This window comes from Diplotaxodon limnothrissa, linkage group LG12, assembly GCF_057381915.1.
Source record: "Diplotaxodon limnothrissa isolate DT_005_m linkage group LG12, D_limnothrissa_male_GT1.1, whole genome shotgun sequence".
Classification (NCBI taxonomy): Eukaryota; Metazoa; Chordata; class Actinopteri; order Cichliformes; family Cichlidae; genus Diplotaxodon; species Diplotaxodon limnothrissa.
The window spans coordinates 34,463,242-34,482,273 of NC_140607.1; the positions used below are offsets into that span (position 1 = coordinate 34,463,242).

Sequence of the window (19,032 nt, forward strand, 5' to 3'; positions counted from 1 at the left end):
AGGTTGCCGACCCCTGATCTAGAAAATTAAGACAAACTATTAGACACTCAATGCAATATATGCCTTTGTTTTAAGAAGGTATTTCTGGCTTTATATTAAAGATGCTGAAGGATATATGTGTGTAGTTCACTTTGATGTAATAGATTAAAGCTGTACCATCTAATTTATGACCACTAGGAGGCAGAAGACTCACCACAAACTCCACATGACAGTTGATATAGCTAACAAAAAAGTGTTTTACACGTGTAACAGCAGAATGTCTTTTTGTGTCCACTTAATATCTATAGTCTCAAAGCAAAATCCTGAGAGAAATATCTGCTTCTATAACCACTTCCTTCTAACCTAAAGAGGATAACTGAGAGCTAAAAAGTGTAGCAGTATAGTTCTGGTCGTAGAAGAAGTAAGTATAAGCCTCACTGTGTGGTCCCATCTCCTCTGGACTCACAGCTGTGCTATTAACATCCACAGCTGTTATCAAATGTGATGATTTTGCCAAAGAGAAGTCACCGAAACTCAAATTTCTTGCTCTTTGATGCTTGTAATGGCAGAAAGTCAGGAAATAACACAAAATGTATATTACTCTTACAGTTATTGCTGAAGATCAGAGTGACATAAGAAAAACTGTGGAGACTGAAAGAGGCACCTTAAAGTTTCAAAACATGAAAATGCTTGTTACTAAGACGTAAATGGAGCAGATTAATAACTCGGCGTGGAGTTTAAAGAGATAATAAAGAGATAAGAGATATCAAAGTCAAACACACTTATTAAAAAATCTTTTTTTATGAGAACAAAACACTTCATAAAGCAGCAGAATAAGAAGTGCCTGTAGCCATTTTCACTGGAAGGAGCTCGGGGATCAGAGGCAGAGCGGAGCTGTCTAAACACTGGCGATGGATGCAACAGAATACTGAGGTTGAATGATGGGTAGCAAGGAGAGCATGCCATAACAAGTTCACAGCCAGTTCATCAGTCTGGAAGAGAGGAAGAGAGGAGTGAAGGATAGAGAAGAAACAGAAGATATGTTCACCAATGACACTTTTACAGATTTAAGTCTGCTCCTGTATGCAGTGAATTAGCAGCAGTATCAGACGTAGTCTCAGTAGTGATAACAACAGAGTCAAATTAAAGGGGGACCTGTGTTCTTGGACTCTATTTAAAATAAACAATCTTTATCTCATTCTGGACCTTGGCGCATCTGGTGATATTATCACCAATCATCTGTCAAGGCAAACAATTTTAGCTCCTCCCCCTTTCAGCTAACTTTCTACTGATTGGGTCACGTTCATAAAAACAAGGTCTTACGGTCAAGGAGCTTTAGTGTCTCAGATGACATATTGGGGATATCTTTATGTCATCATACAGAATTGAGCCTTTAGAGCAGTCTGAAGTCTGAGCTTTTGGCTTACAAGGATATTCACACATATTCTGACCGCATTACATCTTTGTCACATTTAATATGAGCATGCATCTTTGTGTGTGTTGCATACAGTCATGTGAAAAAGACATGCAATCGTGAAAACAAACATACATAGCTTGTAGAACCACATTTACTGGCAATAACTTGTAGTGCTATTTTCCCATGTGACTTTATCCGTATTCACATCATTGTGGAGCAATGGCCCAACTTTTTACAGTGTTGCTTTCATTCATTGTGGGCATTTGTTTATGACAGTCCCTTCACATCCTTTCATTCAGCCAGTCTGCTGTAGACTTGCTGCTGTGCTTAGGATGAAGCACAGCAATCCTAATTTCCTACTTTCTTTAGCTTTCAGACAGATGGCCTCATATTTGACTTTGGAGTACTTTATTACTCAATGACTGCAGCATCAAACGATCCAAAATCCTCACCCCTCCATCATCTTGCTTGACAGTCTGTATTCAGTGTTAGCGCTGTTATGCTTTCTTTAATTTTCTTTAAGTGTGGAACTGTGCATCTCCACAATGGTCTTGGCTGTCCAAAAAGGATTGGTTCTAGTGTATTGACGCACAGCATATCCTGTAATATTTAGCATGAATTAATTTAAATCTTAGTTTTATTACTTTTTATGTATAATTAGATTTGACTAGTATACATTACAATAGGATTGGGATTTTTTTGTGTGTTTATGAATCGATTATAAAGTTACTTACATGTAAAAGTATGTGTTAATGATAAGTAATAGGAAAAAAGTATACATAAGCCACAATTATATTCCCTGCTATCTTGTTGTATTGTTTCTGTAAAGAAGGTTTGTAGTTCATAGATTCATAAACCACAGTTTCTTCTCTCTCAGCGTGTGTGCACACATGTCAGGAGTCCATCAGCTCCTCTGAGGGGTTAACTGATAACCTGGCTCATAGTTTGTTTGATCTCTGTTTGATGGAGATGTTTGGGATTGTATGTTTTAGTTAACATGTAAATATGCTTTACATTTGTTATTTCAGTGTCGAAGCAGAAGGTCCAGTGATTTGATGTGTTTTGATAGACTCGTTGGTAAAATGTGGTTCATTCGTGTGCTTCAGATAGAAACATCCAATGTAGCGTAAGCATATTAATTTCTTGGCATTATAGTAGTTTTATTATATGTATTAGTTTTTTTTTTATTCTTAAAGATATCGACAGCCGTGCAGGACTGACAGCTTGCAAAGATGACATAAAGGCCTATTCAGCCAAAGCATTGTTGTTTATTGTTGTGGTTTCTCTTATGTTTTTATTCCAGAAACCACACACACACACACACGCACACGCACATATGAAATATAAACCTGGGTAACTTCAACTTAAATACAACAACCCTCTGAAGGATCCTCTCATGTGCTAAAACTGGAACACCACAAACTTGAGAACCAGTGATATTTATCATCAGATTTATAGGATCACAAGTTTGAATCAGGAGATTGCCTCAAACTCTTTGTGTTTCTAGCAGTCAGATGGATGTAGCACTGACAATGGTGGCCAGATGTGCAACTTACAGGCCTGGTTCGGTTTCAGCACCCAGGTTTGGGCCAGTGCACCCCAGTAGATTTATGTCTCCGGGACTTTTTGCGTGTTTAAAGTAAGGAACAAACTCTGGGTCTGAAAAATGAAGCCAGTGAGGAAGTGACAGAAGCGGAAGTTCCTAGATTGGCCACTGGAGGCTCGCTCTAAAAGCCAGTTGATCTCCACAGACTCACATAATAAATCTTTTAAGTTTTACAGCAGAAATCAACATATTTACATCTGGGTGCAAAAATATTTTGGTCACTTGGACCGAAAAATAATATCTCTGCTTAGACTGTTGCCCTGTGGCTTGATAAGTAGTAGAAGATGAAATGGATGGATGGGTTTGTGTGTCTCCCATGCACTCTCAGGCAACAGCTTGCACAACTGTCAACTCAACTCTCCGTCCTCTCTTCTACTAACACTATGAAGGGAGCTGAAATTTAAAATAAATTAAACCTGAGAGTGACATCACAGCGGCTATGTCCAACTCTTATATATAAAATTTGACTCTCACTCTGTATGTATTTTCTATTCTCCTAAATTAAGTAACAGTGCTCACATTTGTGTTTCCTTTTGGTGCTTTTTTGTCTTTGGGTCTTCAAGATCATGTTTGTGTTTGTGGTTTTCTTCTTTTTGTTCCAGGTGAAGACCAGAGCCCTCCAATCCTGGGCCTCTGGGATCTCTTTGTACCCTAAAAAAATCAAGATGCTTTTCTTTTCTTCTGTTATTCCATATATCTTCTTAGCGTTCAATATTTCTTTGGGTAAAAGTTTAAACATCCACATGCCCCCTGCCTCCTCACATGCTGATGAAGACATACTCTATGTCCAAACATTAGCTGCTGCACCTTATTAAAATCCTCTCATTTTTCCATGCGATCTAGATTTAATCTTTCTTCTCCCTGCTTCAGTTATTCTGTTTGTCAAGGCTCCGCTTTGAGCTTTTGTTGGCTCATGTGTCGGGACTCCTACACACACATATGTATTTACTTAGTTATTTCTTTTGTTTTCTTTGGTTTGTTTGTTTACCCACATGCATGAAGCAGTCATGAGAGGAAATATCTTAAGTGGCTGCTCTGTGGTGTTTTTCGTTGTCGCAGACTTTACTTTTACCCCTGAGCTGAAATAAAAGCGACATTTTTATTTTATCTCGGTTTAATAAGTCAAGGATCCTGGAGAATTTTTCCCATTTACTCGACCGTGACCCAGAGTTACATTTTTTGCTTTATAAATGACCATAATATGGTTTAATTAACTTCAATCCATCATGGTGTAAAAGCAGCCGTCAGTCGATCAAATGACGGATATTTAATTTTGGGAAAGACAGAAGAAAAACAACATTAACATCCTGTTCCTCTCAGCTGCTCTGTTCTGTGGGAGTTTTCTGCGCAGATAATAATCTCTCATTATGTTGCTACAGTCAATTAACATCCATTACTGTCAGACTGCATCTCTGAGTAAATGTTGACACTCGCTAACTCCCAGCAATACGCTCTTTGCCACATTTAACCTGGAAAAACACAGAGGAGAGGACTTTTCCCCCCTCATTTGGACTTCATCAGGGCTCCTGCTTTTTATTCCTCTTTTGCTTTTTCTTCAGTTTCAGTTTTTCATTCAGTCTGAAGGATTAACCACTGCTTAGAAAGATTTAATCATTCGTACTTCAATTTTGACTCTGAAACTGTTTATTTACTGTTACATAAAGATTCCAGATTAGATTTGCAATGACTGCTTTGTGGATTTTCTTCCAGTCGTGTAGTTACAAGTAAAAATACAAAAAGATATGTCAGTCTTTCATCCGCTTACATCATAATGAACTGCAATTTGGAGGTTTGGGACTTAATGTGTGTGCTAAGGGGATTTTTTAAATAGCTGGTAATTAATAAAAAGTATATATCAGTACAAAATCTGTATAACTGTGCCAGCATTCAGTCACATTTCCAGTTAAAACTTTTCAATTGGTGTTTTCAAAATGGAATTTGCAGGTTTTTAATGGAATTCTGCATAAACAATCCAAACGGATAAAATGCATTCATACAGTTATTAAATCAGAAGGTTCACATAGAAATCGGATTTTGAAATTTTGTTATGCTATCAAAACAAAAACTTCAATAAATTTTGAAAGGAAATTCCAGGGAACTTCCTAGATTTTCAAAATAAATTATCTCTTTTCAACAATAAATAATAAACACTAGAAAACTGCAAAACATATTAATTTAAAGGAGTGAGTGAGCACAAGTGAGTTTAACTTCAGTGAGAAATGATTTTGACATTTTGTGCCAAAAGCAACACATTTTTCATGCTCTTGTATTAATTAAAAGTCTGGGAACACAAGCTGTCATAAGGTTACAACAGTTCATAAGTGTGTTGATCTCCAAATGAAGACAGAGTACACATGTGTAAACACTTGAAAGCCTGCAGCCAGGACCCAAACAACACTTTTTGCCCTTTTAAAAATGAGTTTCATCATATTTAAAACAAATGTCTTCAGTTATGGTATGTTATGTTGTTTTGTTTTCAGTTTTCCATCTGCTGGTGTTAAAAAGTCTCTCTTTCCTTGCCAGGTTGTGACATGTGTGCAGACAACAGGAACGGTGAGTGTCCGATGCACGGCCCTCTTCACTCTCTGCGCCGGCTCGTCGGCACCAGCAGCACGGCAGCACCTGTCACCCTACCAGACATCCCTGATTGGCTGAGAGACCTGCCCAGAGAGGTGACCCCCACTTCCTATATGCAGCCTCTAACTAAAAACAGTTTGGTTCAGAGCAAGTAAAATCCCCCTTTCTTCTCTGATATTTGAGTGGTTCATTATTTATTGAAAAATACTTAAATTCAATGTAGTGCCTGCAAAATTATATTTAATAGTAATCATATAAATGTACCTCATTGTGCACCCACTTGGTAGCAACATTTAATATCTTTATCTACTAATTTGACACCACCAAAAAGCTTTAAAAGCTTAATAATCATAACATCTACATAGTAAGCCCATCAATCCCCTGCTGGTTATCTTTCCATTGCCATCTACCTTCATCATGACTACCTCTGCTTTGTATCTGGGTGAAGTCCGTTCATCTCTACTTCCAGGTATCCAACTGGTCCAAGCCCGAGGAATGCTTATTTTTTATTGGCCACACACAATGTCAATCACAGTAACTGGGCTCAAACAGGTGTGGGTCATTTTGGTTGATGAATTGAGGTGTCAGTGGTGGAAAGTATAGCTTAGTAAAAAAACAACAACACACAGTCACTGCAAAAAACACACACAATAGATAAATAAATAAAACTATACAAATACTGTGAAACTAGTACTTCCACTGGGTGATACATGTCTGATAAGTAGGCTGCTGTAAGACCATGATATAATAAATCACAGCTACAGTTTGTAAGTAAATTCTTCTACAGAACAAACTACACACGTCTCACCTTTAGCTGACTGCAGCTGCTGGTGTCACGTTGTTTTGACCTCTGTATGCAGGTGTGTCTGTGCACCAGCACAGTTCCTGGTCTGGGTTACGGAATCTGTGCAGCTCAGAGGATCCCTCAGGGAACCTGGATTGGCCCGTTTCAAGGAGTCCCCCTGATGCTGGAAAAACTGCAGTCTGGAGTGGTCAGGAACACCCGACACCTGTGGGAGGTAAGGAGGGGAGAGCTTTATATCTATGCGTGCACCCACGATTGCCTCATGGCTTTGTGCATTTGTGCAATAAGTGTCATTAAATCCTTCCAAAAAGATTCATGGCTGCTCCGATGCACAGGAATCAAAACCCATACGAGGAAGATTAATTATTTTTGGCTGGTAAAGACACATTTTGAAATGTATCTTTGAATTGAGATCAATAACATTACTGGGGTTGCTTTTTGCTTATTTACCCAGGAATTAATGGTGCATTTTTACAGGTGGTTAGCTCATTAAATCGAGTTTTAGCGGTGCAGTGAGGAAATGGAAAACAACAAATAGCTAGCTAGATGCTGGAGGTACTCTTAGGTTATACTTGTATCCTGACATACATGTGAAAAAACCATGAAACCGTAGTCAAGCGCCTGTTATACGTTCTTCATGTGCACTTGGAGTCTGCTTGTATGATGTATGGGCAATTGGTGGAATAAAGCGTAGTCTCTTGCGGACATTTGGAGAGTACAGGGATGTCCTCATGGAGCCTCATGTTTATCTGTGACTATAACACTGGTTTTAGCATCACAACCACATTATCAACATTATCACATGATGGAAGTATATAGAAGGGGGTTATGTTATGTGCACATAGTTTGAAATGAGGGAATGAGGACCAGACTTCCTTTTGTTAAAATGTTAAATTAACTAACTTGAATTGTTAGACCGATTCATTTATGTTAGGCTTCCTATTCAAGTAATTGTATTATTTGCATCATTTGGAGTTCCTGTTGTATTCTGCAGGGGGGGGAAACTGATACTAATTCAACAAATAATAGGTTTTTAAATTTCATCCTGTTCTCGCATTTTGCACTTAGTTGTGTGTCTGCCTGTTTGTGTGGATTTTTTTCTGTGCGTGTGTGCTTGTGGTCAGCGTCATGTCACCTCTCAGTCCATTGATCAGAGCAGATTGTATTTACATACAGTGGCAGGAGAAAGTCAATGTGGCAGTTATAAACAGCTGCATTAGCATTAGAGAGAGCGAGGGAGGGTGGACTGAGGCATGCAGGGAGACACAGAGATAGATGAGTCCCGTGTGGCTGAGCTGGTAAAGGTCAGTCAGACGTCGGTTGACCGGACATCAGTCTCTCTGCTGTTGGCTGCAGTGGGACAGGAGGTGGAGGAGGAGGACGTGGGAGTGGGCGTGGGTGGAGAGGGGCTTCTGGTTGTGGTGGTGGGAGGCTGTAGAGGATCACAGGTCAGAGGTTAGGGGGCACAGAAGACATGATCAGCCAAGTCCGGCAGGGCCACCAGGTCTTTGCTTGGGGGGAAAAAAGAACATGAAAGTGATGAGGATTAAACTGACGACATGTTTTTATGAGTTTATCTGATGCAGACAATCACTGAGCAGATTTTACTTTCACATGTTAACTCCTGTTGAACCCAATATGAAGCTGCAGTTAAATCTGTTGTGCCCAACAGTATGACCTGCAAGAGCTAATCTGCCAAGTGACAGACAGCAGCAAACTTATTTATGACCACCACGTCTGCAGGTCATTTTCTAACCCATCTACTACACCTCCCCTTTTACATGCTATGCTTTTGGTAGAGCTTTGCAAAGCCTTGTCTGCTTGTTGTAGCTGTTTATCATCACCAGGGGGCAGTTTCATAAATATGTGAACTACTCTATTTCAACAATTGGATGCCATCACTTCCTGTTGAGTAGTTACTGGCTTTTTGGAAGACTATAAAGAAGTGTATCTTTGTACTCAGCGCGCCATCGAATGTCTTTGTGAATCAAGGCAGGAACATAATATCAATATTATATCTGTTGTCCCTGATGCCTGGGCTGGTCTGGTGTCTACAGTTATACACTTCTGTGATCAGGTAAAGATTGTGGAGACTTCAAGAGTTTGTTTTTGTCCTGATGTGCAGCATGAATAATGAACACAGCTGATTTTAAATAGTTAGTTTAAATGGTCCTGTTCTAGTTGCATATTAAGGCTAATTAAAACTGACAATCTGAGACAATTTGCCTGTTTAAAATGAAATCTACAACACAAAGTGTAGAAACTGAATATTCTGGCGCTAAGATGTAAGAATATCCTGGATGTAATTTTTGTTTTGCTGCTGCAGCTCATTATTTGGACCTGGCACAAACTGTCAGTGACCCTCCATGGGGTCTGAAACCAGCTTTTTAAACTCACTAACCCTGAAGAAATTGGTCTGGTCAGATAACCCAGCTCTAACCGGCAGATTACCGGCTGCCAGGCTACGACTGGCCATTAGGCCTATTGATGAAGGAGCTTTACACACAGATTCCATTAAAACTCACTGGTTGTTAAACTCACTTATTGACGCCTCCCAAAACAGGAAGAGATGCTTGTCCTATAGCCAATCAGGGAGCTGGTGTCATGTTGTCTATGGCATCCTAGAAGAGCCGGTTTTAATTAAGACACTTACCGTTACGTCTGAGTGGAACAGCAGAGGGTTTTCTGGAGCGGCAGTATTTTACTGCTCGACAAATCGATCCCCTCCGAGGCAGAGCTCAGTGCTGGAGTCCAACTTTATGGTGGAATAATTCTTGAACTATCTGACCGGCAGCTTCATCACTCCCTACTCCAGCGCTGTGGCAGAGAAGTCAGGAGCAGAGCGCTAAAACTGAACTTTATCTTGATGTAAATGTAATTTTTGTAATAAAGTTTTATTTAGGGCTACATTGATGAGTTAATCAATTAAGTAAAATAAATACTGAGTAGGTTAAGCAGTTCCCACAGTCCAGTTTTCCTAATTTCTTACCTTAAGCTTTCTGAAAATGCTGATTCACTGATTTATGCTATTATAGATAAATAGATTTTAAAATATATTCACAGAGTTAATTAAAACTTCAGAAAGTCCTTTCTGCTTGTTGGATGGAAAAAGTGAAAAGGGAGGAAGAGTCAGATGGAGGTGAAAAGATGGTAAGATGGAAGGTGAAGGAAAAGGCCAGAAAAAGCAATGAATAAGTGCTCTAAGTCAGCGGTCCCCAACCTTTTTTGAGCTACGGACCAGTTTAGGTCCAACAATGTTTTCACGGACCGGCCTTTAAGGTGTTGCAGATAAATACAACAAAATAAAACCAGTACCGGTACCAAAAAAAAGTCACACGGGAAAAGACCCAGGGAAACCCAGTTAACGATAAAAACAATAAAAAATAATGATAAAAACCGATAAGAACCCTGAAAACCATAAATTTCACACCTAAGCCTCAACTCACATGGCCCGGTACCAAATGACTCCGGGGGTTGGGGACCGCTGCTATAACTGATGGAAAGCACAGAGAAATGAAGAAAGGCGAGAAGGAAGGAAGGAAGGCAGGAGGTGGGGGAAGGATAAATAAAGTGTACAAAGAAGATGGAAAAGGAAAGAAAGGGATAATGAAGGGTGTGAAGCTGATGGGAAAAGGAACAAAAGGACAGACTGAAAAGGACAGGGAAAGGAAGGAAGGAAGGAAGGAAAAAAGGGATAGGAATGAAGGACAGGACTAATGCCACAACCCAGGGAGAAAGTCTTGGTTCACTCCAGCTTGTTTTTATTGTTTATTTATGTGTTTATTTACTCAACTGTATATACATAACACTATTTATTACATATTACTTACGTCTTGTATATTGTGCATTATATATATATATATATATATATATATATATATATATATATATATATATATATATATATATATATATATATATATATATATATATATATATATATATATATGTTTTTTCCTTTTTTTAATACTGTCCATATGTACATAGTGCTGCAGAACTGTACCCCCCCCCCCCCCCCCCCCCCCCATCATGTTTACACTGAGTAGGAGGTGGTCTGTATTTCATTGTACAACTGTATAGTGACAATAAAGGCATTCTATTCTATTGTATTATTTATTGAAACTGGTATTAAATTGCTTTATTGGCTTCTGAACATCCACCCAGTTATTGGAGACCCAGTAACTGGCTCCACCCTTTTTTTTTTAAGTGTTTTCAAATATCTGGAACACATTAAACAGAAAAACTATAAAGCCAAAAGGTATGAATGAAGTTAAATGTAAACTCTTCCAACAAATTTGTCTATTTGTGGCTACAGCAGAACGTTAGATTGTTTGCAGATGATTTAGTAAGAAGTTCTAGTAAGAAGATCCTGTTACAATCCTGGATGTAGCAGTGGAAAATCTCATACACATCCAAATATTCCCAATTTGAGTTTCAGTTTCTTTTTGAGGGAAAGCGTGACAGGTTCTCATTCTCGACTCGAACCGGCGACCTCTCTATCTGAACCTCGAGTACGCTCTGATTGAAAAGAATGTGCAGTAAAAACACGGGCGCCGTCCTCTGACCTCGTCCTCTGGGGTTTTACAGGAGTTTTCTTTTTGGACAGATCAGAGACTAGATGAGCTGTCAGCGCCGAGTCGGTGAATATGGCCCAAACATCATAACTTCAGAGCTGCAGAGAAAGAAAAACTGGAGCTGCTCAGTTTGAGGCAAAATATTTTGTTAGTGTGGGATGTTGATGGGACACATGAGGATTCAGAAAATTCCAAATGCCTGTTGGCATCTTGGCTTTTTGCATCATGAGGCTGTTTTCTTTGTCTGTTCCTGGCTGTCAGTCTGTCCGTTTGTGTTTTCCTGTCCGTCCATCAGTGCAGAATTCCCATTGACTTTATGTTTTTAGTGGTTTGTGGTCACAGCATCCAGTAAAGGCTTTGTAATGTTTTCTTGACTGATGTCATTATTTCATGTTTATATATTCTGGGTTTTATTAAAGGGCCTGATCGCCTTTGACATCATCGCTTTGATTACATAATCAGAAATGGTTTATGGCAAATTCCATATGGTGGTTTTCGTGTTGCTTGGATTTCAGTGAGGCAAGTACGTTTTTATCATTGGAATTTATTAATAAAGCAGAAACGCTCACACTGATAATATGACGTCAGATAGATGGCAGGAACAAAGTCTTAAAGCCCTGAAATAATTTTCCACATAAACCATAAACTCAATATCGTTGGATTTTTGGGCACTCGACTACAAAAGCTTTTTTTTTTTTTTAAGCCATGATGTGACATTAATTCCTCAAACAATCACCCAATGATTAAAGCAAGTTATGTGTATTGATAATGACAGTAGCATTCCTTCAACTTAGAATTCAGTGAAAAAGTTTGATTTAATAAATGAACAACAAATTATTGTTATATAAATATAGACAAAACTTTAAAAAGGAAATGTACAAAACTGGTGTTTCTCCGATTGATGAGAGCTTCTGTCATGTCCATATACACTTTTTTTGGAGACTTTTCCTTATTTTTTGTTACTTAAACTGCTCCAGTGTTGGATGCTCACAATAACTATGGACAAAGTTTCAAACAATGAGGCCAGTGTATGCACAGCTTATCTCTGTTGCAACAATATGTTTATTGAGTTTTTAGAACACATAAAATACAGGTCAAATAAATCGTATACAGAAATATGACAGAATATTCATCAGGAAAAAAACGTAAAAAACAAAAAACACCCCCCCCCCCCCAAAAAAAAAACCCAAAACAAACAAACAAACAAACAAAAAAAGCAGATGAACTATACAAAGTATCATTCCACCATATCCCTCATATTTATATCACGTTATGTCTTTCCAAATTATGTGACTCCAGGTTCCCCTTTTCCACCAACACTTGTGAAATTTCCACTCCTTCCAAGTTTAATATAAAAGGTTTCCAGACAATTTCAAACAGCTCCTTCTTCCCTTTCAAAATATAGGTTATCTTTTCCATAGCCAGAGATGAGGACATGTCCCGTAACCAATGCCCGGTTTTGCTCTATCAATTTTTCTCTAATACAATGCAATTAGACGTTTAGCAAGCAAGAGGCACATATTTATAAGGGTCCTGATTTCTTTTTGAATTGTAGGAGTTGGTGGATAAAGTCCCTTGCACAACTTATCTCTGTGAGCCAAGAGATCAGGTTGCTGCTCTTACTACCCAGTTTTTCCAAGTTGGTTTTTTTTCTATTTTTGTCTCTCTGTGATATCATATAGAGAGACGACACTTAAGGCTGTATTAGGTATATCCCATAGATGGCTGGGATATACCTAATAGGGTCATCTTGGGCACACAGTTCTAGAGGGTACCCAAGATGCCCAACAGGGTGTGAAATGTGAACAAAACTGGTCTTGAGCTCAAGTTGTGAGCAGACTACTAGAACAAACCTTCTGTTTGTGAAGACCAGCCAATAGGAAAGCTATAAGAAAGCTGAGTCAAAGGGAAGATAGCCTTAAAGGAGAAGAGGAGGAAGGAGCTAAAACAACTCATTTTGAACTGAAAAGCTGCATCAGGGCTCGTATAAGATCAACAGGGACTATTTTGAGCTGTGAATCATGCAACGCTACCCCAGTATATGCAGGAATATAAAAGCGTGGTGGTAGAATAGTACTACTTTGATGTGATGTTAGTACTAATCTTTGCATCCATGCTCCCAATGAAACATCTTGGAGTTGCTAGCATGACTGAGGACACCTGCTTTGTTTCTTCTGCCTTCTTCCGGATCCAGTCAAAATTCAGCAGAATCCACAGTCCTCCAACTGGGTTTAAGTTTAAACTCTAGCGCCACTGTCAGTGCGCCCCAGGGCGGCTGTGGCTACAATGTAGCTTGCCATCACCAGTGTGTGAATGTGTGGATGAATGGGTGAATAACTGAATGTAGTGTAAAATGCTTTGGGGTCCTTAGGGACTAAGTAAAGCGCTTTACAAATACAGGCCATTTACCATTTGTATTGGTCTGAGTTTGTAGACCGTTTTTTTTGTGCCGAAGGCATGCTAACGGAGAAGCTAGAAAATTTAAGACATGTTTGTATTTATTTCCGTACATCTGTACAATACAGCCTCTATGTCATTTGGTATTGCATCACTTTTTTCTTGGATGTATCAAATGATGGAATTTATTTGGAAGGTGCATTTGCATCATGATCTGATACCATTTCCCATCCATTGCTATATAAACCCAAACCAAACTTTGTCCAGAGACCTTTCTCGAATTCTTCTCCTGCCCATCTTCATGCTCTTCTTTTGTCATTTCTGAGTTAAAAACTCTTTCAATACCCCGGGGAATCATTTGCCTTGCAGGTCAAACTGTGGCTGTTATAAACCACCACTCAGCCTGGTGCTGTTTGGTTAAACCCACTCGGTGAGTCGGGTTAACTCAGTTCATTTCTTGCTCTGCGTGACATTACCCTGTAGGCATGGTAACAGCAGGGGTTCAAGAACAAAGACTGGGGTTTTCCACCCAGACCTACATGTTAGAAAAACATTGTGTGTGTGTGTGTGCGTGTGTGTGTGTACATGTATATAGTCTCTTCATAATCCAGCAGCATGTTTGATCAGAGTGTTTTTCCAGCGTCAGAGCCGCTGGTTGTTTCCTCTCCTGTGCTGGTTTCTGTGGAGGCTTCACCTGCTGTGCTGAGCTATAGTACAAACATGTCCACTCTCTTCATACCACATGTTTCAGCCAATGTTTGAAGTTCATTGTAGTACCCACAGTCATTTATCGTTTCTTTCAGCTCACCTCAGGCAGTATTGTATGATTATATGGTTTAAATTATAACTATAATTTAGTACTTTGTGAAAACAAATCTGAAATTTAATGCAGACTCTCTCTTTTTTCAGTGTTACCAACACTCCTGCTATCCTTAAGATCCTTTTTATATATTACTCTGCAAACACTGACTTTCTTTATTCTCACCTTCCTAATGGTTAGAATTGATTGATGAGATAATTTGGGGGGTTTTCTAAATTATTATTATTTTTATGTGTATAGGTTATCTAATTTTATATTGTTGTGTTGTGCATATAAGCTGTACAAATGAACAGACCACTGTGACTCTATTCATGGGTTCGTGAACTCTGCGGTGGTTTGTTCTTATAATTAAACACACAGAAAGTCATATTATTTGTCAGATAATTGTGTTAAAAATACTCAAAGACACCAGCAGCACAAACCTGACCAAGAGGTCCAGTTCAGTGACTCCAATTAGTGGAGGGGAACCCCAGCAAACAGCTAGCAGCTATAGCTGCCTCTGCTATCACCCACCTGTCTGTCAAAGAAAGCACTGGTCAGTGTTTAAAAACCATCGAACAAAGCACCAGTGTGCAATGTGTCTGCTCTGTGTCAGATAAATTTTTGAGCTAACAAGTTATCCTGGAGTCCATGCTAGGTAAGCTAGCCATGTGTTCTTATCTAATCTCACCAGAAAGATTTAAAGCGAAAATAATCCCAAGATATACGATTCTGCATTCTTTTCTCCGGTGTGTGTGTGTGTGTGTGTGTGTGTGTGTGTGTGTGTGTGTGTGTGTGTGTGTGTGTGTGTGTGTGTGTGTGTGCACGCACGCATGTCTGCCTTCTCCACAACTATCCCTATGATTTTATTGGTAATTGGTGGTTGCTCAAAATCACCAAACTGGCTGCGTTCCAGTTTTTTCACAACATTTTTTGTTCATATTCAGTTTTATGATTTGTGTCAAATGATTTGTGTCGGGAAAAACATTTTTTAGAAATGCCCTGAAGGAAGTGAGAGATTGTTGTTCAGTTTGGAGCTTAAAACAAGTAAAACAGTTTTAATTTACTGGAAAGTTTTTAAATCCTCGAAATAGCTCAGTTACGCTGGGATTTTCTTTCAGTGGTCAGTTTTAAGAAGTAGCATCAGAGGTCATGGCTACAGATGGGTCAGCTGGATGCTGAAGCAGCCTCATAATGTGCAATAGGCAGTCTTCTGGGTTGGGTCTTGAAGACAGCTGCTGAAGGGAGGATTGAACTCTATTGATCTAGCTCTTTGGAAAACAGCAGGGCTTTATAGGAAGAAGACGAGAGAAGAAATGATAGAAAAGACAGAGTGGAAATGACACAAAGTGTGAAAAAGTATAAAAACAGAAAAGAAAATGGTATGCAAATCTCAGAAATGTGATAAGGGAAATCACCACCAATTTCTCAATATTATTATCCAAAAAGACAATTTTAGCTTTCCCGACTTTTGCCTTTCCTGTGGTCGAGCTATCAGACTTTCAGGGGTGAGACGAAATCAGAGTGGCACAGTGACAGGAGCAAGCAGTTCATGCTCTGAAGGCCACAAGACCAAACATGTTAGCATGCTTGTTAGCCTGGCCAAATACATTGGTGTGTTTGAAATTTGGCAACTTTCAAAATTTTGTGTTTGTGGTAGCACTTATGAGCTGATTTTATAAATTACTTTTATCCAACAAAGCTGTAACAAGATTATGATTATACAAAGGTTTCACAAATTTAAATCTGTGCTTCAAACTTGGCTAGATCATTGTAATGATTGTGAAGGCACATGTTTGAAATGTTTGAAATAAAAATGAACTGAACTGAACTGAAGATTTGATAGGTGACTTGCATATAAATGAAGGCCTGGAATAATGAGGCGTGGATGATATAAATAGTGCCTTTTTTTTAGTTTTAATAAATAGGGCTTTAAGCCTGAACTCGTCTGTTGTGGGTGCTATTCTATCCCACCTAGTTGAGCTGGTGACCCAGATGCCATAAGGCCCGGGTTCATATCCGCCCTGGGCCATTTACTGCATGTCTTCCCCTGCTCTCTCCCGGCGTTCCTGTTCTGTCATAATAATAGCTAAAAAAAAAGTGTCATGGTGTGCATGGAAAAACTGACTCATTCTAAAATGATTGTTTCTGTCTGATTAGAATGTTTCAGGCTAAGACATACAAACACAGACTTTTGACAAATTAAAAGAAAAACCTGAACTCTTGACCGTGAAGGAATGGATTCAGTGAATGCAGCGATTATGCCCCACATTAGCATGGAATGTGGAACTGCTACTCTTGTTTACGTCTTTTCCACTGATGCAGACAGCGCTCAATCTAAACCCTGTTTCACACATTGCAAACAAAATAAATGATCCTAAATTTGGACGCTCTGAAACCACGTCTAAGTGAGGGGCTACTGCAATAAATTTACCAATGATTGGCAGATGCAGCCCACATATTTTGCCCATTAATAATTCTCTCTTAAACCTGCAAATATGGAGGGTGGCTCTTAAAAGGCAAAGAGGCAGAAATGGCAACACGTTGGCGTAAAAGAGGCAAGAGCTTTTTTTTTAGAGGCAAAACTTTAAAATTTAAAAGTAAAAAAGCAGATTCCTTATTGAAGTTATTGCAGTCTTCTTGGTTGTCACATTTCTGCAAAAACCTTTACGCATCTATATCGAGCACTTTTCCAGTCTCACTGACCACTCGAAACACTTAAGACTGCGAGTCGCATAAGACTTTAAAACTACATTTAAAGAATCATTAGTCAACTCAAATTTAAAAAAAAATTGCTGAAAAAGTAAAGCATGATGAAGAGCTGCTGGAGATGAGCTATGGTTTGGCTAATTTGGGTCAACAGGACTGTTGTAAGGAGCTGAGTTGTGCCATGGACTGCAGCACAGACAAAGGTGTTCTGATGGGTGGTGGTCTCTGTCCTTTTGGGTGGTGGGCTGCTGCCCCCCTCTGCTTCTTACTGTTGTGTGAGAAAGCAGCACCTCTGCTTCCAGACAAGAACTTTCTGCTGTTGACGTTGAGGTGAATCAGCGTCGGTTATCCAAATATTATCCGTTTCTCTGAACGATTATTAGCCCTCAGATTTATGACTCTGCTCGCTGCTTGCTGAAAACACAGTTTCAGATGGTGAGGCTGCTCTGGCTGTGTGCAGAGGCCCAGACTGTTGCTCTTGGGCATGATGGCAGCGGTGGTGATGGCAGCAATGGCAGCACAGTTTATAAGGCTTAGTGCTGAAAAATGGACCCCTCAGCGACATGTAGTGTTTTTAAAGAAACTGAACGATTGAATAGCAGTGTGTCAGATTGGGTGAATAAGCAGGACTGTGGCTTTATTTAACCTTCCATTTATTTTTGGCAGGCTGAATAAATCATGTGGCTATGGAAGATTTAACAGAGTGACAATAACGAGGAGAATCAAATGTCTACAGATATGAACACTACCCTTATGGGACGTATTGTCTAAGGTTGAGGAAAAAGAGATCAAGGCAAAGAGATCCAAAACAATTGCAGAGTAACAATGAATAAATGACTAAAAAAGATACTAAAGGAATATGAATAGAGTCAAAATGACCACAAAGACAAAGATAATGACAATGTAGGGCTACTGAAGGCCTGCACAAACACAGCTGACCACAAAGAAACACAAAATGAGCGCAAAGAGAAGCAAAAATTTACCAGAGGTCTTAAATGACTACTGAGACACAGACATGGCCACAAAGGGGGACAAAGTGAACATGAAGAGAAAAATGACCACGAACACACAAAATGGCTATATAAAGATCAAAAATCACCATAAAAAACATAAGTGAACACAAAGATGAATAAAATTGCCACAAAGTGACAGAAAAATAGTCAAATAGAGAGGTTAAATGACCACAAAGACACAAAAATGACCACAAACAGACACAAAAATGACAAAAGAGATGCAAAATCACTGCAGACGTGGCCCCACAGTCCTGTAATCAAGTCAATTGTGCAAGCTGTGAATGCAGAGATCTTTTATAGTAAAATTAGAAAAAGGAGGAAGAGGTGAAGGAGGAGAGCAGTGTGAGTGAGGACAGAGGAGGAGGAGACATGGTAAGATAACAGGGAGGAGGAGGAGGCAGATGAAGAGAGCAGATAACAGTGGAATTAGCGGATAATCATTGATTAGCTGTAAAAGTGAAGTGTGCAAGCATTGATCCGCTCTCAGGAACAGTTTTACAGGATTTGGACTGAAAAAGAAGAACGAGAAGAAGAAAACGGTGCGTTTAGTACAAGAAGAAGAAGAAGAAGAGGGTGGAGAGGCTGACTTTTTCTGAGGCTGATGTTTGTCTTTTATAACAGCTGACAGATGTGGTCAGCTGATGAGAAAAGCATGTGGTTGGTCAGACTGAGTTCTGAATAAAAGAAGAGCGTTTGTGGTTTAATGTTACCATATCAAGACTACATACTTATTAGCATGTAAGCTTTATCATGTTTTAGTTCAATTATTACAAATGACGTTAAATTACACACTGTGTAGTTTTGATTTGTAAGCTTTTGGAAACTTACAGGTTAAGCTGGTTCATTATTCATATAACATCGCAGGAAGTCTGGTCATCTGGCTGTAGTATTTTCACTGGGAGAACTGCTTTGTCACTCATATATATATACACCTTTCTGCGATTTCCTTACCTGTGTGATAGATCTTGAATCAAAACAAAAATTTTTTAAACTTATTGCACAGTCATTAATTCTGCATGAAGGGTCTGAGGGCTGATTTGTTGTGTGATTTACAGTCTGGAAAACCCCTCAGAGGGAAATCTGTGATTTATTGTTTTCAGCTATAAATACCACGATTACATTTTGTGACTTGTGACTTGCAGTTACTTCAACTTTG

The 19,032-nt window shown here is 39.1% G+C and overlaps 1 protein-coding gene across 1 annotated transcript in view; it reads left to right on the forward strand.

Moving 5' to 3' along the window:
* The window catches only part of prdm6 (PR domain containing 6), a 123,728-nt gene that overhangs the window by 8,540 nt on the left and 96,156 nt on the right, over positions 1-19,032 (forward strand). Inside the window, exons 3-4 of the mRNA XM_085366860.1 lie at positions 5,526-5,674; positions 6,440-6,598. Coding sequence (XP_085222986.1) covers positions 5,526-5,674; positions 6,440-6,598 — 308 coding nt within the window. The remainder of the gene's footprint in view (positions 1-5,525; positions 5,675-6,439; positions 6,599-19,032) is intronic.